This window comes from Crassostrea angulata, chromosome 1 (assembly GCF_025612915.1).
Source record: "Crassostrea angulata isolate pt1a10 chromosome 1, ASM2561291v2, whole genome shotgun sequence".
NCBI classification, from domain to species: domain Eukaryota; kingdom Metazoa; phylum Mollusca; class Bivalvia; order Ostreida; family Ostreidae; genus Magallana; species Magallana angulata.
The window spans coordinates 27,233,899-27,257,641 of record NC_069111.1 but is presented as its reverse complement, the minus strand read 5'-3'; the positions used below and the strand labels follow the sequence as shown (position 1 = coordinate 27,257,641).

Here is a 23,743-nt window from a genome sequence, read left to right as displayed (position 1 = left end):
TACATGTATACTGTAAAGTCTTCTGTAGAGTTCACACTTTTTTTTCAGCCAAAATTTAATCAGAATTGGGAGGTGCATATTATACAAAGGAATTAAATTCTAACCCAATTTTTCAGAGTGTTTCTGGATACAGTGGAATTATGACTGTCAACTCCCTTATCATTTGCTGTTACTAGTGCAATACATTTTCCATTCTACTTTCAAACAATATAAGTTTGAAGAGAGCTGATGTTATGACAGATACAGTGTGTCCCTTACTTGGACTCCTCCTCCTCCAGCAGACGTTTGACGGCAGCAGCACTACACAGTCTGTCCAGCCTAGAGAGAGGAAGTGTCCGCACCTCGTTGTACAGCGACTGGGGCTCCTGCTGGATCTCTATCTCGCCGCCTGTATGTGTTCATATAGAGGATATAAGTATTAACTTGCAAATTTTATGCAACCAAAAAATGAGATTCCTTATATATTATGTGGGGCCTCAATAATATAATGGATGTTGTGTGTGATCTGCGAATTAATAAACTGTTTACAATAAATTCTTATATTTACATGTATAAACCTACTGAAGTGCAAAAGTTTTCATTTTTGTGCGACCTTTTTAAAGATCAAAAGGTCATATTCATGACGTAAGTGATTATATCGCACAAGCTTATAACAAGCACAAAACGTAATTTTACCTATAACTTTCAATGTTGTGACTTTCTCAAACGTCAAATCTTTTTTTGAAGCTCTTTGGGCCAACAGAGTTCATATCCTGGTGAACTTCTTAACTTTGCTATTTATTTCTTATGTATAAGATTTATTCAAATAAGTTATGAAACTCAGTTTGATTGGACAGACATGTGCTGCTAAAATAACTTTTCTGTTCTTAAACATCTTTTGTTTTCTTTTTTTCCTTGTGTTGTACCCCCTTCCAATGCTTTTTATAATATTACAACTGTACATGTAAGCTATTATACAAGATTCAAATGTAAAACAATAATAATACATTCTGTGTAAAACTTTATATAAATATTATACCTTGACTATAGGAGAGAACATATATATAGGCATTGTGCCTGCTGTTCGATCCGATTCAATGTATTCTTATATTTGATTTAATTTCATCTAAATCAAAACATTTTACTAGTTTACAAGACAAACAAAAATTATTTTGGATTTTAAACTGTGAAGAATTACATGTAGATATATTAAACTCCCTTGGTAAATTTTTACAAAAGGCATTGCCTTAATTTGTATTTCCTAGTCAAATATTGTTTTTTTTTGTTTTTTTTTTTTTTTTCTTTAACTTTTCAATCATTTGATAAGCTATTTCAAATTTGTATGTACATTTGTATTTTGACATATTTATGTATGGTGTTTAACATAAATATATAGAAGACACTGTATTGAATGTATAGAAACATACATATATATACTAATTAAATGTTCATGTCTGTCCTAGCTCTTTCAATCATCCAACTCTTTCCCTCTTGTATACATTATGTTTATTGAATGTTTTATGTACATTGGATGTTGTATGTACAGTCTTCATGTTGCCCCTTGAGGACCCTTAATTGGTTAATAAAGAAATTGAAATTGAAATTGAAATTATATACTTGAATAAAATACTAATAAATTTAATTTTCATACAATCATATTGGAATGCTTCCTAGGACAACAAAGTTGTACATAAAAAATATTGAGATTAGAATTTCATACTTCCAAGTTGTTTGGGAAAAAGCTAAAATAGGTTGATATAATGTACAGGTCAAATGTTACATATCTGCATGGATAAAAAAAACTATCCTATATCCAAAAATAAGGTAACCTGCAGAACAAAAGAAAATGAATAATCCCACCTGTTGCAAAAGTGTCTCCCTCATGCTCCCCATACAGGTAAAAGTTCTTTATAGTGCCAAGAAACACAGGGGTAGTTCTTAGTATTTTTACCTGTAAAGAAAACAATTCTGCTGTATTAAACCTTTTCTTACAACCCATACATTACTTATACATCTGAACAATAATCTTGATACACAGAAGCATACATACATGTACCTTAATAAAAAAATATACATGCACATGTGTGTCTTCATAACAGGCATTCGATCTTACTGTTTATCAATATATATGGTAATGCAAATATACCATGCAGTGAGTGATTTTAGCAGGTTGCTTGCTATTTTGGTTTAATACCAAAGCTTCTGGATGCCATTTTGACTGAAAACATTCATCATAATTACATATTTTAAACGGCATAATGCGATCAAAGAAATTTCTTCACTGTATGACACATTGCATCACATGACACAGTCAGTAAGCACCCACCATCTGTCCCACTTTGAATGTCTTGTTGTCCCAGACCACACTCTTAAACTGACCCCAGGGGCTCTGTCGCTGTTTGGGGAGGTCACCCCTCACCACCTGACCCCCGAACCCTGTGAAATGGATCTGTTTGTCATGCTGCTCATGACAGTCCTTCAGCCAGTTCAAAAACTCCTTCTCAATGGAAGTTCGCTTCTCCTGTTATACAATATAAACACACAAGATACTTACGAAACAGTAGTAGATTTCACATTTCTACTTTTATTCAGCATGGATTTAATTGTTCTATATAATTACTTCTTTAAAAGAAAACTTATTTTCAGGGATCACATTAACAATTGCCCGGCAAGTAAAAGTTCATTTCAGGCAAATGAACTTACTTGATCAGACAAGTGAAAATTTGAATAGAGAATTATTTAAGTGATAATTTGTATATGTAAAAATAACCTTTCATTTTACATTTAGAAATCCACAGTAAAGATTATAGATAAGTTGTTCCTAAAGTTTACTTCATTATCAAATTTAATTCTACTTGGCTTGCTAGTTGAAATAAATTTTACCATCAAACTCATTAATCTGCTACATTCTTTTGATAAAATTGTTTATCATGGTGTAGTTTTATCTATATGTTGATGTACATAAAGACACATTTTTCATACTTGTCTTGATCATAAAACATGTCGGTAACAACGATTGCACTTGTATTGATTTCACAGCCCTCTCTGTTAATAATTTGATAGAGAAGAAGCACCCATCTAAAAATTTACAAGACATGTTATTAAATTAAAAGAAGTTAAGAAGTTTAATTTCTTATTGGTAGCCATAGTTTTCAGGTATAACAGACAGGGAACTGGTATGACATGCACTGTATGCCAAAAATGCTGGTCCATTGATGATCTAACTGAACACAGCATACCAAAACAGAAAGTATTCCATCACAATATTTGTGAGTTATTCAAATAACATTTATGAATATTTTGATGTCTTCCTTTATGTTTTGGGCTAACAACTTTTTAACTCCAGCAAGTCAGAATTTGAGTTGGAGTTTTAAAACTAAATTTGAATGAAAACTTACTTGTCCATTAATTATCCTGCTAAATATGGTGCTTTTATCTCGCAACCTCATCTCAAGGTCAAGAAAGGTCAATTTATTGGTGCTGACCTGGAAATGGTCGTTGGTAAACAGAACCCCAGAAATTCTGAAACAATCATACCATATCAGCATTCAAATACAATGTACTAGCATTGCAAATTGAAAACAAAACAATTCAATTTTACACAAACCATAGAACAAGCTACAAACCTATTCCAACACTCTACCGCAATATTTTTACTCTTTTTTGGCTCAGAGCACCATTCAAATCTACAAAATATACCTCCATTTTTAAACATCAATCTACACAAATTGAGCATAAATTAAACTTATTTCTTTTTTTTTCATATACACTGTATCAAATAGTTTAAAAGCAATCTGCGGCTCACTCTTCAATGGTAGTGTAAGGAATGAGTCTCCCATTCCAGTAGCATTCAAATATAGGTCTCCTTCCCCGAGCTGGTCTTGTGTTGACTGCATAGTCATGTTCATCAAAGTCTGCTTCTCCTAAAAGAAATGTTAACTTGTGTTACATTAAAAGTTAACATTGCAACAATCATGAAGATAAAGAGATACATGTAAGAGTATATACCTGAAGTAATACATGTATTAATAACAAATATAAAACAAGAAGTAACCAAAATTTTTTTTAAAAAGTATGTGCATTTGACACTTTTTCAAGTTTGTTCCTACAATAGTAAGGCTGTCCAAAGTAAATTATGTGCATAACATCACCATATAAATACCAGTACATATATATATCAGGAAGGGTGATCAAACAAGATATCTGTGAGCCAATGCTCACTAGTGATACCCCCGCTCTGATGTGAATATGCAAAATAAGCAAAGCCGACATTTAACAGAAAGCTGGCATCCGATTGGTACAGAAATATATCCCACAATATGGCATGCCTAAACAAATAGTGTGTTAAATTTCAAGCATCTGCGATGAATAGCTGCTAAGAAATCTTTGAGGAAAATTTGTTTAAAAATTTTGGCTAAAATAAACAAAGTACTCATTTAACAGAAAGATGACGTCCGATTGGTACAAAAATATATCCCACAATATGGCATGCCTTAACAAACAATGTGTATAAATTTCAAGCATCTCCGATAAATAGCTGCTGAGAAATCTTTGAGGAAAATTTGTTTGAAAATTTTGGCAAAAAATAAACAAAGTCATTATTTAACAGGAAGTTGACGTCCGATTGATACAAAAATATATCCCACAATATGGCATGCCTAAACAAATAGTGTTTTAAAATTTCAAGCATCTGCGATAAATAGCTGCTGAGAAATCTTTGAGGAAAATTTGTTTGAAAATTTTGGCTAAAAATAAACAAAGTCGTCATTTAACAGGAAGTTGACACCCGATTGGTACAGAAATAAATCCCACAATATGGCATACCTAAACAAATAGTGTGTTAAAATTTCAAGCATCTACAATAAATAGTCGCTGAGAATTCTTTGACGGAAATTTGTTTGAAAATTTTGGCAAAAAATAAACAAAGTCGTCATTTAACAGGAAGTTGACGTCTGATTGGTTCAAAATTACATCCCACGATATGGCATGCCTATACAAATACTGTGTATAAATTTCAAGCATCTGCAATAAACAGTTGCTGAGAAATCTTTGACGAAAATTTGTTTCAAAATTTTGGTTAAAAAATAAGCAAAGTCGTCATTTAACAGGAAGTTGACGTCCGATTGGTACAAAAATATATCCCACGATATGGCATGCCTTAACAAACACTGTGTTAAAATTTCAAGCATCTGCGATAAATAGTTGCTGAGATAAATGCGACAGAAATTTTTGTTACGGATGGACGGACAGACAGACACACAAGGGTAAAACAGTATACCCCCTCTCCTTCGGAGCGGGGGTATAATTAAAACAAACAAGATATCTGTGAGCCAATGCTCACTAGTGATACCCCCGCTCTGATGTGAATATGCAAAATAAGCAAAGTCGACATTTAACAGAAAGCTGGCATCCGATTGGTACAGAAATATATCCAACAATATGGCATGCCTGAACAAATAGTGTGTTAAAATTTCAAGCATCTGCGATAAACAGCTGCTGAGAAATCTTTGACGAAAATTTGTTTGAAAATTTTGGCTAAAATAAACAAAGTACTCATTTAACAGAAAGATGACGTCCGATTGGTACAAAAATATATCCCACAATATGGCATGCCTTAACAAACACTGTGTATAAATTTCAAGCATCTCCGATAAATAGCTGCTAAGAAATCTTTGAGGAAAATTTGTTTGAAAATTTTGGCAAAAAATAAACAAAGTCATTATTTAACAGGAAGTTGACGTCCGATTGATACAAAAATATATCCCACAATATGGCATGCCTAAACAAATAGTGTTTTAAAATTTCAAGCATCTGCGATAAATAGCTGCTGAAAAATCTTTGAGGAAAATTTGTTTGAAAATTTTGGCTAAAAATAAACAAAGTCGTCATTTAACAGGAAGTTGACACCCAATTGGTACAGAAATATATCCCACAATATGGCATGCCTATACAAATATTGTGTAAAAATTTCAAGCATCTGCGATAAATAGTTGCTGAGAAATCTTTGACGAAAATTTGTTTGAAAATTTTGGCTAAAAATAAACAAAGTACTCATTTAACAGGAAGTTGACACCCGATTGGTACAGAAATATATCCCACGATATGGCATGCCTATACAAATATTGTGTAAAAATTTCAAGCATCTGCGATAAATAGTTGCTGAGAAATCTTTGAGGAAAATTTGTTTGAAAATTTTGGTTAAAAAATAAGCAAAGTCGTCATTTAACAGGAAGTTGACGTCCGATTGATACAAAAATATATCCCACAATATGGCATGCCTAAACAAATAGTGTGTTAAAATTTCAAGCATCTGCGATAAATAGCTGCTGAGAATTCTTTGACGGAAATTTGTTTGAAAATTTTGGCAAAAAATAAACGAAGTCGTCATTTAACAAGAAGTTGACGTTTGATTGGTACAAAAATACATCCCACGATTAAGCATGCCTATACAAATACTGTGTAAAAATTTCAAGCATCTGCAATAAACAGTTGCTGAGAAATCTTTGACGAAAATTTGTTTGAAAATTTTGTTAAAAAATAAGCAAAGTCGTCATTTAACAGGAAGTTGACGTCCGATTGGTACAAAAATATATCCCACTATATGGCATGCCTTAACAAACACTGTGTTAAAATTTCAAGCATCTGCGATAAATAGTTGCTGAGATAAATGCGACAGAAATTTTTGTCACGGACGGACAGACAGACAGACAGACAGACAGACAGACAGACAGACAGACAGACGGACGGACGGACAGACAGACACACAAGGGTAAAACAGTATACCCCCTCTCCTTCGGAGCGGGGGTATAATAAAATGTTCGATCAAGTGATTTTTATTTATTTCTATTAATGAAATGAAGTGAGTATTCAAGCTACATATAGACTAGCTGCTTATTGAACTTTCCTGTTAATTTAAAAGACAATCCAGTTAGGTATTTTGATGCAGTATCCATAATGTGCCCTAAACATTTTGTCATTCTACAGATTGTAATATTTTAGTTGCAAAAGGTAACATCAAAGTGGAAAAACAAAATTGAAAATTAGGGTTTGTTTGGTTTTCTTAAATGTCAATCTGCTGTAAACTTATGCACACTGCATGGTTACAATAAACATAGCAATCATTTTGGACAGCCTAAATATCCATAGTAAAAACAAGTATTCACTCTGAGACTACCGTATACCTTTGGGGTCATTTACGTCTGGTGGGTAGGTCTCGCTGTCGTACAGGAAGGGGTGGTAACGGATGATGCCCTCCACCACTCCAGTCCCTTCAGCAGTTGCCTTGAAGAAGAACTGACTGGCCGAGTTTCTGACATACAGGGACTGCATGTCGTCATAGATGTCACGCAGGTCAATTTCAGTGGCAGGCTTTCCTTTAACAAAGAGCTTCACCTGCAAACAATCCAAATTTTCAATTGTTATAAAATCTAAATTCTAGCTCTTTACAAAAAATAACGTTCAAAGGAATCCCAAAACCTGACCATAGACACCTGCCAACAATCAACTAGTTGTAAAATCTTAATTTTTGAGGTTGTTTTTAAAAGTCATAACATATTAAAAATACATTTATAATATATGTACATATTAATAATAAATGCATAATCAATGTAGATTTGATTTCTACAGATGAGATCACAAAGTTTGGAATCTGATTCAAAAAAGACCAGTGTTTACTTCTAGCTAGTGCTGAGCATTTAACAAAATAAAAAATGACTGATTATTATGGCTCGAGTCTGTTTCACCGGGGAATTGAACAAACAACCGTCTTCTCAAAAGACAATCGCTATCCCAATATACCACTGATGTGATCTATGCAGGGTTGAAAGGAAAAGGTGAGAAAACTAATCTACCTGTATGACCTATAGACATACCTTGATATTGATGTTCTTGAACTGAGGGATGGTTTTTGACTCAGATTCATCCTCCAAATCCTGGTTACCATCCGGTCCATGGATATAGTAGTGATAGATATGCCTAACAAAGAACACCAAAAATAAACATCAAGTTAGAAGAAGCTTTCCAAAAAGTGATGATCTGAACAAGATGAGATTACTTTCCAACATCCAAAAAATTCTTACGAATCATAAATAAGTAAAAGCAACTTTTTGAAATTGAAATAAGTGACCAACAGTTAATTCATCTCCATGTGTGTCTTAAGACACATGTACCACAAATACATTTGAGTTAATGTCAAACATAAAACTCCACTAACGCCAGTTGTCTAGTCCAGCTGCTGAGATGTTGCCTTAGGTAGGTGACATGGCTAGAGCTGATTCCACCAATTTCCACCACAGTAAAACTCTCCTTTTTCTTCTCTTCATTGATAATGCTGCACAAGACGTCATTTTCTGGTGATATGTGAGAGGAATCTCCAACCTTTAATGATAACAAATCAATTATCATTTTTCATCATCCTCTTCATTTAAAGAATATTTCTAAACAAGTGAAAAGCTGTCAATGTGACAGCAAACCGGGTTTTCATTTATGTGAACTGTATCCATAATCCATGTCAATACGTATCCAATGAAATGGAGTACCCTATATGCAACATTTTGCCAAAAAATGACAAAGTTCAAAAGCTGGTATTTTTTTCATAAATTATCGGAAATCAAAATCCTAGTAATATGCACACCTCTGATATATGTACAATTGATCTGCAAAAGAACAACTTCCTATGTTGAAAACAGTAAGAAGAGTTATCCATACAATGAGGGTACCCTATATGCAATATTTTGCCAAAAAATGACTAAGTTCAAAAGCTGGTATTTTTTTCATAAAATATCAGAAATCAAAATCCTAGCAATAAGCACACCTCTGATATATGTACAATTGATCTGCATAAGAACAACTTCCTATCTTGAAAACTGTAGGAGGAATTATCCGTACAATGAGGGTACCCTTTTGGCAGCCGCCCGCCCACATGCCATTTTCACCATTTTAATAACCGGATTTTTCCGTTGGAAAACCCGGTTAATAAAGGTAAACGGCTTCTATCATATACTGAATTATAGAAAAATCAACCATGCTTTTGATATTTTTTAAATGAAGGTGAAAAGAGAGACACATCTTGATAAAAGTTAATAGCTTTGATTGCTTTATATATCTTAATTATTGAATTACACATTATCGATGATTTTGTAGGCCGACAAACAGTGAATTTTGTAGAATTTTATCAAGTAATGCAAGTATGTAGAGTAACAAATTCCAATAGAGCTATTAGCTTTCCAGGTGTGACAGTTTTTAATGACATGATTTTAACATGTAGCAATATACTGGACCTTTCTGTTGCGGATGTAGCCGCTGTACACCGATTCCTTGTTGATTTCTCGCTGCTTGAACTCCTCTTTTGACATGGTCAGCTCATGTACGTCTTGGGCATCCTTGGGCTTTGTGATCATCTTCAACAAAGAAAATACCAAATGCCATTAATACCAAGTACTGTACATTCCTAATTAAAAGCGTGGGATTAATATCCGCATAAAATCACAAAAAGCACATCCTAGGATTTTAAAATCTCACTTATTATTTCTCAGGCGCATGTAAACTATAAAAAAAATATGATAAAAATTTGGAGTTCATGATTAAACCAATATGGTAGCCTAATGAAGTGAACATTTAATTACAATTAATTTTGCTATAACTGTTACTGTATTTCAGACCAGTGATATCACTACTAGAAATTGAATACTGACTTGTGGTAGAACAAATATCTACAATTATGTTGTACGACTCAGAAATACAGCATTTCAAATGTTTTAATTATCTTAGAGGGAAAATACAGTGGAATGTATTAGTGTTTCTGAAAATTTACCGTTAAAGGTCAATTAAAACAATTTTTAACACTATAATTTTCTTTTATAAATATAAAGCTTAGTATAAAAGAATGTTAAAATATGTGTAGTAAAAATTTCTGCATTTAATTTACTGAAAAATAACTGCGAAAACTCAGCACTTGCAAAAAAATTTAACTTTGTGTTGACAAATTCATACCCTTGTAGAATTTCCTATGAAGAACACAGCTTGCTTTCCTCCCACTCCAAAGTAGGAAATGTCACTGTTTAGACAGAGTGGGGCCTGTTTTTGTTCCAGCTCTTCATCATCATCCTCTCCTTCAATAAAGCTTCTGAAAAAAAATTGATACAGAAATATAGTTTTAAACAAGTCTTAAATGTACGTCTTTTTTCTGGGAGACCAGGAAGACTTTTATTTAAAAGCATACAATGAGATGTCCTAGTGTCATTCCTCATACAACAATTATAACCAACTTTGATTCATAAGCAAAAAATTTATACCGTAACATCCTGTGAATGGTATGTACTCATGTATAATAATACAGTAAAACACGCTTATTACGTAGTGCCAGGGAAGGGCAAATTTGCTTCGTCATTATCATTATTCGTTATATCCGTCAAGTTTACTACATGTATAAAGTCAAGGGGAATGAAAATCCCTTCGCCGTAAGTGTCAATTCATTATAATCAGTTTTGGAATAACAATGTTTTGCTGTACCCACAACCATAAAACCAAATGATCTATTTTTAAAACAATAACTGTATCATGAATGCATGTAGTGGCAGTCACAAAAATACATCAATCAATTTTGGCAATGGGTAGTCATTGATAAGTTGTACATGTTGTAGGTAAATAAAAATATTACTACCATGTACCCTGTAAAAAAAAAATTAATTAAGGGTAAAGATTAAAGGTAAACAGATTTCAGTGATGAATAACTTTAAGAAATGCCTGCACTCACACTTTCCCTCTCTTGTCCTTGCGTTTGAATTTGGAAAGTCTATAGATGGCCCAGTTGTTGAGCTGTCTGGGAGACATTCCTCTCCCATTATCAATGATAAATACGGAATGGTTTGAAGGCTTTCCATCGTCAAAATGCTGCAAAATAATTAAACAAGCACTTTATCATTAAAATATTTACTGATAAAAAAAAGTTCATTCATTAAAAACATATCTCAACTATAACCTAAAAATTATTAGAAGAATAATCTAAAATGCAAATTCATTTAGGAGGAACTATCTAAATGAGACTGACCAATAAGATGTCTATATTTCTAGGTCCTGTATTCTCAGAAGTTGCTGATAGGGCATTATCAATCAATTCAGCAAAGGCATAAGCTACAATTTATAACAGATAAATATACAAAAATTTAAGGTTATTAATATCTCACAAAGATTGTGCACATGCAGAGAACATAAAGGAAAGAAGTTTACAATGTTTACATCATCTTTATCTTAAAAAGTAGAATAAGTATTTTACTTACGCAAGGGGTTTTGTCCTTCAGACGCATAATACTCATATAACCCTCCCTTTACAATTGTGTCGTAATGAGGTACAAAGTTGACCCTTTCATTGGCTGGGGCACAGAGTTCTTGGTTGATTTTTTTCAGTACATAAAGGGTGTCTCCATTATCTATATCATCTTATCAAAAAGAAAGAAATTTACCTTTTAATATAAAAAAAGAGATAATTACAATACTGTAAAAGTGGAAATTTATGCTGATGGTTAACTATGCCTTTTCTATGTTCAAACAATACGCTTGGGTGTTAAATTTGTGGAACCGTAATTGACCACTCGAAAGTTTAAGGGTGAGAACCTTGTAAGACTGTGTTCAATCCCATTGTATATCATATATATGATTCAGAATTATTGCACATGCGTTAGATATGCTATCAATTAGTTTAAAATCATTTACTAACCCCAAGTTTCATCATCTTTTATTTCTTCCCTGTTTGTAGTTGCAATTACAAAATTGTCTTTTTTCTTGATCTGCAAGGCCTACAAAAACAGTTGTAGAGTGCAAGAATTATTAGTGCAAGAATTATTAGGATAAGTGACGGATTAGGTTGAGAATAGTTCAATATCATAGAGGTTCAAATTGCCAAAGACTCGCTGTGAATTATTTATAACAATTAGGACTGTGTATTGGCTGGAAACATTGAATTATGGTATATACTTTAATATCTAAACTACCGTAATATATAATTGCAATATTTACCAAGAATATCTATCGCTGTGTTTTTAATTATAAAAAAAAGTTTTCCTTTTATTTACATGCAGGTTGTGATTAGGTTGTCACCTGCTGAAAATTATAATTCAGCACTTCATTTCTAACCCCAGGCAACTTTTGAATATTTCAAACCATTTCCATCGAGTGTTGGTTTCTTCATTTCATTCATATTTCAGCAAAGTAATTGACAGTGTAATTAAATTTTACGGTAAATGAAAGTAATGGTACATGTAATTGTAATTTTAAAAAATCCAATGTAATGTATAAATTGTAATAATGCACTACATCTCAAAGTAATTGACCCCAGGTCTGTAATGGACAGATAATCCTTTTTTGTACAGGGTCCTGTACCCTTTTAATTGTGGTTTTTTTGTCTACAAATTGCTCTTTTGGGAAAAATAGTTTTAAAAATATGACTTAATGCAGGTTAGCAAAAAATGAAAATGCTATATAGTTTTCATTAAATTAATGATTTCATCAAAATAAACCACACTTCACAGAAAAATCAGATATTTTGATTGGCACACATAAGGATGTCTCACTCAGCATAGTTACATATTCATCATCCTATTTTTTATAACACAATGCAACCCAGTTATTTTGGGAAATTTTCAATATTAGATTTGGGGAAAAAACAGCCAATTTTTAATTAATTTACAGGACCCCATGCAAGGGATATTATGCTCTGTAACCAATATAACCAAGCTTTTCAAGATTGTTAGCAGACATCTACAATTGACAAATACACAATAGAAGTTTAACCTGGTCAGCAAGATAATTGCTTGACAATCAATTACAACAATACAAGGTGGCAATCATACCTGTTCTTACATCAATGTACACAATAAAATGCAGAACGGTAAGATATTTACAATATCAGTATAGATTGTATATGTACTTGAACACGCGATTTTTCGTCTATCTAAATACCGTATATTTTCCGTCAACCCCTGTAAACTAAGCTACTTAAAGTAGCTTTATCATTCTACAACAGCTACACCAAATGATACATCCAAAATCGAATGATTGTTTCTTGCCCGATAAATGAAGTTTATTACATGAGCTGTCTTAAACACGAGACTAGAAGTGGGACAGCTTTGTTTGTAAACAAGACGAAGTGTTTTAGCCTGATCTATACCTCTCTGACCCTTTCTTTGAAATCTTCAAAACTGAATAACCCTCCCGTGGGTATTTTGACATCAGGTGCATCTTTATCTCGCCTGTCAAACACATACACAAAAGCATCATCCTCTTCTAGTTCGGTTTCATTTCCTTTGCTTCGTCTGTTTGACGCCATATTTGATTAAACGCGGGTTTTAGCATGAACGGGTGTAAATAAAATTCGTTCTATTGCATTTTGATACACTTGTTAAATATGTTTTGTGCCGTTGTTTATAAAAATATTATGTCTGTACATAAGTGATAAAATTCAATATTATAAAATCATAGTCTTTCTACAAAATACGCAATCTATTCCCAAAATGTTATATACATCCATTTTAACTTGTTGGTGCCAATTGACGGTGGGTTAAATGGCATCTATACCGGGAACCCATGCTGTCACGGACGCTCTAGCGGTCGCTGATTGCATCAAGAGAACGTCACTCGGTTATTTAAATTTAAAAAAAACGCTTCTCTATTTTAGTTGTAAGCATGAATTATCTTTATAGTTTTTTAAAAATATAAACACACAGGTATTATTAAACATTTAATTCATTCTTAAATTAAGAATTTTTTTTCCAAATATTTCAAACGTACATGTTTAATAATATCTAGATTTTTCAAAATCCCAAATTTTATAACCGTACACGGTAAAACTAATAAACTAACCTTATAAAACAAATCAAATTGACAATTCCTGGTAAAATAAAATATCAAATTTTTCTTATAAAAATATACATGACTTTTTGAGCCTGTTCACACATATGCTTTTTTGCTTTAGTAAATGACTCAGTTCCTGATATTACGATACCCAGGGATTTGAATTCTTCAAATATTTTCAATAAATTCTTTGTAATAATTTTTATTTTCGATATTGCACTCTTGAAGAAAACCATTATTTTTGTTTTATTCACAGTAACATTAAGTTTCCACCGAGTACAACATGTATAAAATTCGTTGTTTGCAATTTCACTAAGTTATATACTTATATATGCTTTGCAAACCAACAATGTTATTTTCCAATAAAATTAAAGTTTTCTAGGTCGTTAATGTACAAAGAAAATAAAAAAGGGATATGTTTTCTCATTGCCTAACACAAACGTTGCATTTTTAAAAAAATCCAGGAAATACTATTTAGTTTTACTAATTACTTTACATCCATATACATGTTTAAAACATTTCCCATTTATCCCATTCAAGATAAGCTTACTCCACAGGCCGGTCCTCCATACAGTATCGAACGCTTGTGTAAAATCGGTAAAAGCACAAAATAACTTCTTTTTTCTTTTCATATAATTATCATAGAGAAATTGTAATGTCAAAATATAATCTAGATTTATAGTTTTTCTAAACCCAGCTTGGTTTTCATAAATAAGAATAAATAAGATTTGTCTCAGTGGCGTATGCTTCTAGACGAATTGCTAAAATACTACACAGCTTTAGAACCATTTTATCAAGATCTTGGACATTCGGTTGGACGTAGCTATCTATATATATATTTCTTGCGTCAAAACAAGTTCAAAATGACGCGGTTTCAAGCAAAATATGCACCGATTGCGTAGTCTTAGCTCAAAAGCCAGACAAATCATATTGATTTCAAAGAGCCATGGCTGAGTGGCCAGCAATGAAATAGACAGGGCTACGTCACATTGCTGTTTGACACAACTACCCAAAGTCCATCTCCTGTTAAAATGGTTCTAAATTGCGTAGCGACATTGAATTTATCGGAACGGATTAAAGAACTGATTTCAATTAATCAGATTCCAAAGTAAAGTTACCGAGCGGCGAAATACATTTTTTATAAACAGTTCTTAAAAGTCTACGTCATTCTAAAATTAGAGTACAAATGTTTTAAGACCGTTTACAAAATACCGGTAGTTGGGGTGTTAAATATTTACAATATAAACAAAAATATATGTTAACACGCTTATAAACGCAATTAATTCATTTTTATCTATTATTTTAGTCTCACTGTCTGTCATAATTCCATGATTTCATGAAAACGTTTTTAATACACATCAAATGAGCCCAGATATCTCTACTGCTACTGTACCAGTTATCGGCCAAGACCAGTTATTGGCTAAACTGAGAGTTCGGGTTTATAGCACGCGACTGCGACTATCAGAGATTTTTCAATTCAGTCGTCTGTTTTGAATAAAGAAAAGTAAGTTTGCTTGAACACTTTCTTAAATATGATTTAACCATGAACTTGAACGATCATTGTTTACCGCTGATTTACATCTTTGCACTATCAGCAGTGGGGGAAGTGGCGTAATAAGTTAAAACTAGATTGTGGCATCTTTGTGATACGTTACCATATACCTTCTTTGATTTGACATAATATCAATACATATTACATGTACAAACAAAAGGAATTTATTAAACTCTAAGAGATTCATAGCGCAGTTGAATGCCTGATTGCACAATATTGAGTATCATTAAATCAACATGTACAGGGATTTTACTATGTTATTATCGTAAAGCCGATAACTGATACAGTAAATTGTAAAACATGGCAAATTCGGGGCATGCTAAAAAGCACAAAACAATATGTTTTGAGTTCTTAACAATGATAATAATCTAACAGATGGATAAACAAGGAAATCACCATTTAACGTATGTCAAGTTTTATCCAAAAATATCAAGAAACAAGGAAATACGAAAAGAAAACGTTAAATTTTAGCCGATAACTGGTACAGTGCCAGTACCGGTACTTTGAGTACTTTGATTTATGCAGCACTTGATAGAAATATTTAGACTTTTAATACAATGGATTTGAATTTTTAAAAATCGCCGATCGAAGCAATCTCTTTGGGAGTTAGAACTACTTTTAAAAAAACCATGAGCTTGGACTTTGGGTAGTTGTGTCAAACAGCAATGTGGCGTAGGCCTGTCTATTTCATTAAAGGTCTCTCAGTCATGGCTCTTTGAAATCAACAAGATGTGTCTGGCTTTTAAGCTAATGCTTCGCAATCGGTGTATGTTTTGCTTGAAACCAGCGTCATTTTAACTTGTTTTGACGCAAGAAATAGATACATGTAGTTACATCCTACTGAAAGTCCAAGGCCGGCCTTGTTAAAATAGTTCTAATATATAATACATGTAGTTTGATCGAAGTACATGTAAATATATGCAATACAAACAAAACATCATATAAAACAATTGCAAAATTCAACGATATATTACCTGTATACAGCATTAGGAAAAGCTATGCAGCCAGTACATAACGTCACAGACGATGCCAAAATTTTCCAGATAAACTGGTAACACCACTTTCTGTACTTTCAGATCAGATATGTTTTAATTCTTTGTTACGTTTTTTTTTTTTAATTAATTTTACATATGAACCTTGTGTCCTTTACTTATTTACTACTTGAAAATTATTACATATAAATCATAATCTGTTATTTAATGATATATTTTACCTTTAAAGGGAACCTGTACTAAATTGTCTTAAATTACATGGATTTCGTTATTTCAACAGATTGAGAGAATGAGTCTAATCCGTCTATATAACATATGTTACATGACATATCACTGGCGCTTAACATATCCAACCGCTATTTTGATAATTTTAGATGCAGTTTGCTTTTATCATTAGTGCTAAATTTACCTCCAAAAATATAAATATTTCATAAATAAATTAGTAAAATAGGTTCTCAGTTAATTCATATGTGGAATTAAATTAACCTAGCAAACAGTATGATTTATATAATTACCGTTAAGTACAAATATTTTTCTTTTTTTCATTGTAACGTTACAAATCAGTATTTTACAATTATTGCATTGGGACATTATACAAAAAATACCCCTGAAAAAAATTATATGCTCTGAAAAAATAATTTGAAAGAAGTTTTAATTTATTTCTTGTCGTTTTCTGATAGAAAATGGTATCTATATAATTAACTAGATAAAAATATTTTTCTTATTTCATTGCACAAATCAGTATAGAACCCTTCACGATAACGACGGTACTGCTATCTTGCAGGGCAAAATGATATACTTTGCCGAAATTTCAGTAGGTAGATAATTAAATGACGTAAATGAAACAATTGACGTTACGTCATATTTCACTAAAGTATGTCATTTTGCCCTGCAAAAGAGCAGTACCCGCAGTTACCGTGAAGGGGTTAATTTTACAAATCAGGTCATTATACAGTCCCCTGTCATTGCCGTAAGTTTCGCATTTGCTTTTGACTCTCATACCAGTACCATACTCTCGTACCAGTTTCAAGAGGAGACATCCCTCTAAAAAACGATAACCATAAAAAATCATTTCATAAATTAAGCACACTCATAAGACTTCAAATACAGCAATTATCAATTTTACAAAAATATTGGGATACTTTATCCGAAACTGTTCCTTGCTACCTCGAACATTTTACATTCGCAGATCGCAGAAGAATGACGTTGAAAGTGCACGTTGAATATTGGTAAGATTTTTGTTATCTTCTTGGTTTGATTTGCAGAGAATACATTATGTAAAGTCGAGTTTCATACTGTATTCATGATAATTCAGTAAACATTCATTAAGGAATCAGGACAAGTCGCCATCAGAAATCGCCCTCATTTCAGGATAACTCCCCCCATCGAAGTCGCTCCCAAATTATTTTTTGATATAAGACTATCATTCATAATAACCCAAGCTGTAAAAAAGAAACAAAAACAAAACATGTTCATCTTTGATTCTCCATGGTGAGGATTAATCAGAATGATCTCTAGCCAGTCTAGGTGCACGTCAGAACCTATTTGTTGAAATTCACTTGCTGAATGATAGGAATCGAAAGTAAAGATTTTGAGGAAAGAGGCCATGTCGTTCTTTAAATAAAATCGATCTTTTTGAAGAAAGAAACTCTTTGTTTATTTGCGATATATGTGAAAAATGATGTAACAATGCACTGGCTAAAAATGGTACTTGGCGAGAATTGGTCTTAGGCCAGTGCAGAATTTATAGTGAATATATATCCCCGAGTACCCAAACTCCATCACCATAAGTAGAAAACATTCCGCGTTTCTCTGCAATTTATTTTTTGCGGTTTTTATCATTTGCAATCACTAAATATAATCGGAAACGTTATAATTTATAAAATTATTAACAAAAATATTTTCATTATTATTCAATTAAGGTAATTATCCATACGTCACAAAACAATGTCTGACGTAATTCACGCGTTATTACGTCTTGTCCGTGCCCGATCTAATTGAGAGCTAGCGTTAAAAGGTGTAATTTAACGAGGCCGGGTCTAATTTGTTCTGAAATCAAGCTGACCTAGAAATTGATTCAAAACAAAGCTATTCAAAATACTGACAACTGCAATCAATTAGGCCTATTAATCAGCGAAATGAAAACTTGACTGGGTTGTGTCGATTGCTTACTCGTTTTGAAAATATAGACCTCTTACTGTTTTCCTGCATAAACATCAATGCATTATAAGGTTGAATTTTATCCAAATATTTGAACATTAATCCCCGAAAGTCCATAAACACCCAAAATGAAATCCTGACCGAGATCTATTCCAGTGCATAAGGGAGATAAATACACAAGGGGAAATAATTTGACCGATATCATCTTTATCCTTTTCGCTTAGCAACGAGCATATATATATTTTCCACACAAAAAATGTTTTTAGAATTAAAACCATACGCTGAAAAAAAGTTATTTCATTTTAAGAACAGTCTTTAAACCAGTTAAAAAAAGGTTGAATAGAGGTTTGTCTTAAAAGCATATCAGGTAGTTAGCATTATCCACGCGTGTGACTGCAATTTCTAAATACCGATCTCGATCCATTATACTTAAAGATTCCAAAAGAAACCATATTTTGCGATTTAAATAATACAGATTAATAAACAGTTTGTTTAAATCATGTTTTCTATTCAACAATAAACTAAACATATTTTTTAGAGTGATGAAATGATAAACCTATGCATAATTTTATTTCTACGGATCTTTTTTCAAAATATATATTTTAATGTTTTTTACCAAAAATACGCCCATTGTGATCCTGAAAAGGCCGGTCCTTTGGGTAATTTTATTTCCAATTGATTAAGGACGTTAAGGGGTAAATAATATCAATATTTCAGAGAATTCTGTACGTAAATAAAATTACAAGAGCTTAAATTCGCTTTGAAAATTTAAATCATTTTATCTCATTTGTAAGCAGATTTATCTATATTTTAATAAATAAGCAAGTGAACAAAAAATTATTTGTTTTGAAATGATAATTCCTTCATTTTACATAGGATACAAGTCAAAAAATGATTTTGTGAAAGTAAAATTTCAGGCTTAGGCTTATTTCATTATGTATGAAAGAAGCGCCGTTTTCCGCAATCGGTTCTATTTTTAGCCACGGCCATAGCTTTAATGATACCGATGGACCAGCCAACTGAGTAAAATTTGATAAGAACATATGCTCATATACATATTTGAAAAATATGAAAAAAATCTGTACGCATTTTATTTATCAAGTGGGGTATGGACCTTTACCTTAAGCCCTCTGAATACGACGTTTATCACACTTGCTATCATAGTTTATGAACCTAACTCTGTCACTTACATGACCTATGATACGCCAGGGAATGAAGACACATTAACAATTTAGTTTAAACTCAACTTGTATATAGGCCAAGTTAAAATAAGTAAAATCGGTGTATACAATTTAAATTGTGTTTAATTTCATCAAAGTGAAATGATCGCCAGAATTAAAAAATGGGTCCTTGTAACAACAATCACAATGACCTTTTCAGAATGTATGGAAGCCGTTTGATTTCTGTCCTTACATATTTCAAAAATATCATATCAATAATGAATATATTGATGATTACATTATTTATTTATTACATTTTTAATAAATGTTGCATATTCTAAATACCGACATACCGTATATATCTGTAACCCTGTATAAGGCAAAAACTACGGCATGAGCAATTTGACGTTAAAATCAAGTGTAGTGCATGAATGCTATTGCGGACTGAAAAAAATGTATTAATAACCTTAATAAAAAATAAATTACATGTGAAATGTTTCATCTTGACCTCTCTTAAAATGACTGAACACCGTAAATCATCGAATGGGCCCGTATGTCAGAAATATCGTTATTTTAGTGCACCCATGAAAAAGTGTTAGCTAATTTCACTCAATTATTGTTGCATAAAATGAAGAAGGTGTAATTCTGTTATGTTCGAACACATTCTTAAATTTAACCGTTGTAAATTGTTGACATTTGATAGAAGTTTTTTGACATTCAAAAAATGATGTCATAACCGCACTTGATTATAAACGGCAAGGAGTTTCCCGAAAGTGACGGAGTTGGGGTAGTGACGGAGTTAGGGGGCTATGCGATACTGTAAATACAGGGATTTTCAACACTATTTTGTTCCAAGCCTTTTGGAATTGGGAATTTTACCATGATTTATCAAAAACTGGAAAATACTGATAATTATGTGTTCTTGATAAAAACTAACTTTCAAGAATTCATCACAGTGGGTCTGAAAAAAATTATTGTCAAAACAAGATCTTTTGCATATGTGATTTTTGTGTCAGGCATTGTGAATTCCAATCCTGTACGAATATGTATAACTATTTAATATATATTATAATAGTTTAATCATACATCATGTATCATGGTCTCCTGCAACTCTCTTAAATAATTATTAAAAAAAATTAAAATTTAAAACAAATTTTAAATTAAAATTAAAAAATAAAGCAATTTTCTAATAGAGGCACAGGTTGTGGGTTTTTTTTCCAATTACATTTATTACCTTGTTATAGGTTTAATTACAAACAAACTTCTCATCTAAATGTTAGAATATTATGAGATAAATCTCTTGCTCTATAACTTGTATTTTGTTACATGTACCGGTAGTTAAGTTATAAACTTGGTGAAGTTCATCATGATAGTACATGTACATGTAAGTGGAAATACTTGGTAATGTAAATATAGACAGTTATGCTTGTGAAAATGTTTCATGAGTAAAGTCCATACATATGTTTGATTATGTGTCATTGTAACATAAAGATAACGTAATACACAAAGTGGTTATAGTGCATGTGATCATGTTCAGTTGTTGTAATTTAAAGGATGTCATTTTGAAACAACTTTGAATCACATACCGTCTTTGAAAAAAACTCTTATTAAACCACCTCACAGAAATTTGTAATTCCATGCACTAGGTGTTTAGGGCACAATGTGTAGATGTGCTTATTACTAGGATAATCAATACTTAAGAATATTAGCCATATATTGAAAATAGTAATGAACAGTTTGTCAAGTGCAACTCTTCTTAAAGCACTGCACAGAATTTAGTAAATTAAACTATGTAAGACACAATGTGTAGATGTTCATATTACCATGAAATTCTGATTCCATTATAATTCGGCAAATTTTGACCCTTTTGAAATTAGAATTTTAAGTTGCTAAAGACAAAAGGATATATGCAGAAAGTTTGAAAGGATAATTTTTTGAGAGTTATGCCCCTTTATTAAATTATTTTATATATTCATTGCATATCCTGCCATTGTCATGTAAATGGGGGAGATCCGAGCATGGGGTACATGAGTTTGCTCAATATTTCTTTCATTAAATCAAAGTCACTTCTTTGTATCCATGTTTTACTTTTATCAATTCTGCTGGAACATTTACTAATATTGAGCTATTTTGTTTTTCCAGTGGTGGGTGAGGTTACGGGCCTCGATTCCAAGAACTTCGCCAGCAGATCCTGGCTGAGGTTCAGGGGGTCGAGGTCACAGGAGCGGTGGGCAGGAGAAGTAAGTTGTCGGACGAGGCCGTCCAAAGTTAATTCTCTATTTAACATTGCTCATGCATGTAGGTTTAGGAGAATTGATTTACCTGGTACTAAATTTTTTGCTTTAAACAACAAACAAACATATCTTTTCAATATCATTCTCTCCAGTTTGGTTGTACTATTTGCAGCTTAAAAATACTACAGTATCTAGAAATACCCCAGATTAATGTGGATTATTTAACACTTAGGTTGTCTTTATTACTGACAGGACAGATAAACTAACAGCCAGTCTATATGTATCTTGAATACTCATTGTACATGTATTTGTATTTATGTACATGAATAAAAATCACCTTATTGAAAATTCATGTTTATAATGATCTCGCCCAGTCTCATAGGTTTATACTTCATACTTTGTAGACTACGTTGAACGTAAACTTATTTTTGTGCATGAGCACATCTGTATATAAAAAACCTGAATTACACATGTTATGGTTGTAAAAAGTATGAATGATGATACAAGTTGACTAAAAATATTTGTAATGATATGTTGATGTCTCTTGTGAAATCAAAAATGTTTGTTGCTTTCACCATTTAGTTAATCTGTATTCACAAATGAAAAATTATTTGCCTTTTATACTCGACGATACAAAAAGTACCTACTTGTATTTCAGTTGCAAAATACAAAAATCAAAATGTATGTTAGTTGATATCCAAGTATTTTCTTTACTAGTAATTTTAATGTATTCCATGTATGTTGAAGTTTTGAGTAAAGGTTGTTGCTCTGCAGTTCCTCAATGACCATTAAAAGTCACTATTAAAAGGATTTATTTATATTTCAGCTTCCTTTGAAGTGACTGTAGGGGACACACTGGTGTTTTCTAAACTAAAGCTGAATGCATTCCCAATTGCACAGGATGTAAGTATAAATGCCTGTTAGTGGCATTTGTAATTTCAAATAAATGAAACGTTCATGGAGCTAGTCCAAACAATAACCAACAAAACAAAAAAACAACACAACACCAGGGCAAGAATAAGGATTTATATAATGAATACTGTAGATTTCTAATTAAACACGAGGAATTGATATTGGCGGAAAATCAGGAGAAGTACCCCTCGCGGATTTTAAAACCTCTCTTTTATTTTCTGCGAGTTGAGAGTTGTAAGAGATGAGGATAAAAGTTCCGCATTCGTGATTTTATATTATCGCATTTTGATACGAAACAGCGGGATGGCAAAATTAAGTACTCATGTAAAATTAGGAATCTACAGTATATCAACACTAACACTGAAGAGAAATCATTAAGGATCTCTGTCACATTTCTATTGTTGTTTTTATGCCTTTTCAGGTGATTGCATGCATCAGAGAAGCCCAGAAGGGACAGAATCCCAGCATTATAGAAACTGGGGAGTCAGCAGGTTGCAACATTCTCTAAGTACAGCATACCACAGCATAGAAAGCATTCCAAGTGTTAGTGCATATGTTCTTACAAATTTCGCAGCAGTATTTATGAAGGTGGGAGGGAAATGTCTCGAGGTCAACCCCCCTGTCTGGAGACTTTCACTGCTCAAATTTGTACCAACATGTTCATTCCAAGGAATGTCATAAAACTTTTTAATTTCCTCTTCAACTCATATGATTTATTTATTCTCTTGAAGAGGTAATGTTATTTTTTTTCCCATGTGTTGTAATTTATACATATACAGTAGAACAATTTTTCTTATACAATGAATAAATTTTTTTTCTCATAAATCAGTGTTTAAGTTGTCAATCTTATGTATTTAATAGATCTGGAAAAAAACTTCACACTGCAGGTGTGACAAAAAACAGTATGAA

The 23,743-nt window shown here is 32.3% G+C and overlaps 1 protein-coding gene and 1 long non-coding RNA gene across 2 annotated transcripts in view; one reads left to right on the top strand and one right to left on the bottom strand.

Annotated features, from left to right (window-relative positions):
• LOC128186322 (structural maintenance of chromosomes flexible hinge domain-containing protein 1-like) overlaps positions 1 to 13,388 on the bottom strand; it is a 31,236-nt gene extending 17,848 nt beyond the window's left edge. The window contains exons 1-16 of the mRNA XM_052856124.1: positions 13,142 to 13,388; positions 11,693 to 11,771; positions 11,256 to 11,414; positions 11,027 to 11,109; positions 10,733 to 10,869; positions 9,970 to 10,102; positions 9,258 to 9,377; positions 8,192 to 8,355; positions 7,851 to 7,953; positions 7,161 to 7,371; positions 3,785 to 3,902; positions 3,606 to 3,665; positions 3,378 to 3,501; positions 2,306 to 2,500; positions 1,840 to 1,930; positions 259 to 388 (exon numbers count right to left, since the gene is read on the bottom strand). Coding sequence (XP_052712084.1) covers positions 259 to 388; positions 1,840 to 1,930; positions 2,306 to 2,500; positions 3,378 to 3,501; positions 3,606 to 3,665; positions 3,785 to 3,902; positions 7,161 to 7,371; positions 7,851 to 7,953; positions 8,192 to 8,355; positions 9,258 to 9,377; positions 9,970 to 10,102; positions 10,733 to 10,869; positions 11,027 to 11,109; positions 11,256 to 11,414; positions 11,693 to 11,771; positions 13,142 to 13,300 — 2,066 coding nt within the window. The 5' untranslated portion in view covers positions 13,301 to 13,388. The remainder of the gene's footprint in view (positions 1 to 258; positions 389 to 1,839; positions 1,931 to 2,305; positions 2,501 to 3,377; positions 3,502 to 3,605; positions 3,666 to 3,784; positions 3,903 to 7,160; positions 7,372 to 7,850; positions 7,954 to 8,191; positions 8,356 to 9,257; positions 9,378 to 9,969; positions 10,103 to 10,732; positions 10,870 to 11,026; positions 11,110 to 11,255; positions 11,415 to 11,692; positions 11,772 to 13,141) is intronic.
• Positions 13,389 to 17,448: 4,060 nt separating this feature from the next.
• On the top strand, positions 17,449 to 23,659 carry LOC128167290 (uncharacterized). Its single transcript, XR_008241230.1, has 4 exons — positions 17,449 to 17,597; positions 21,831 to 21,928; positions 22,749 to 22,825; positions 23,256 to 23,659. It is a non-coding gene; the product is annotated as an uncharacterized LOC128167290 (long non-coding RNA).
• Positions 23,660 to 23,743: the final 84 nt, after the last annotated feature.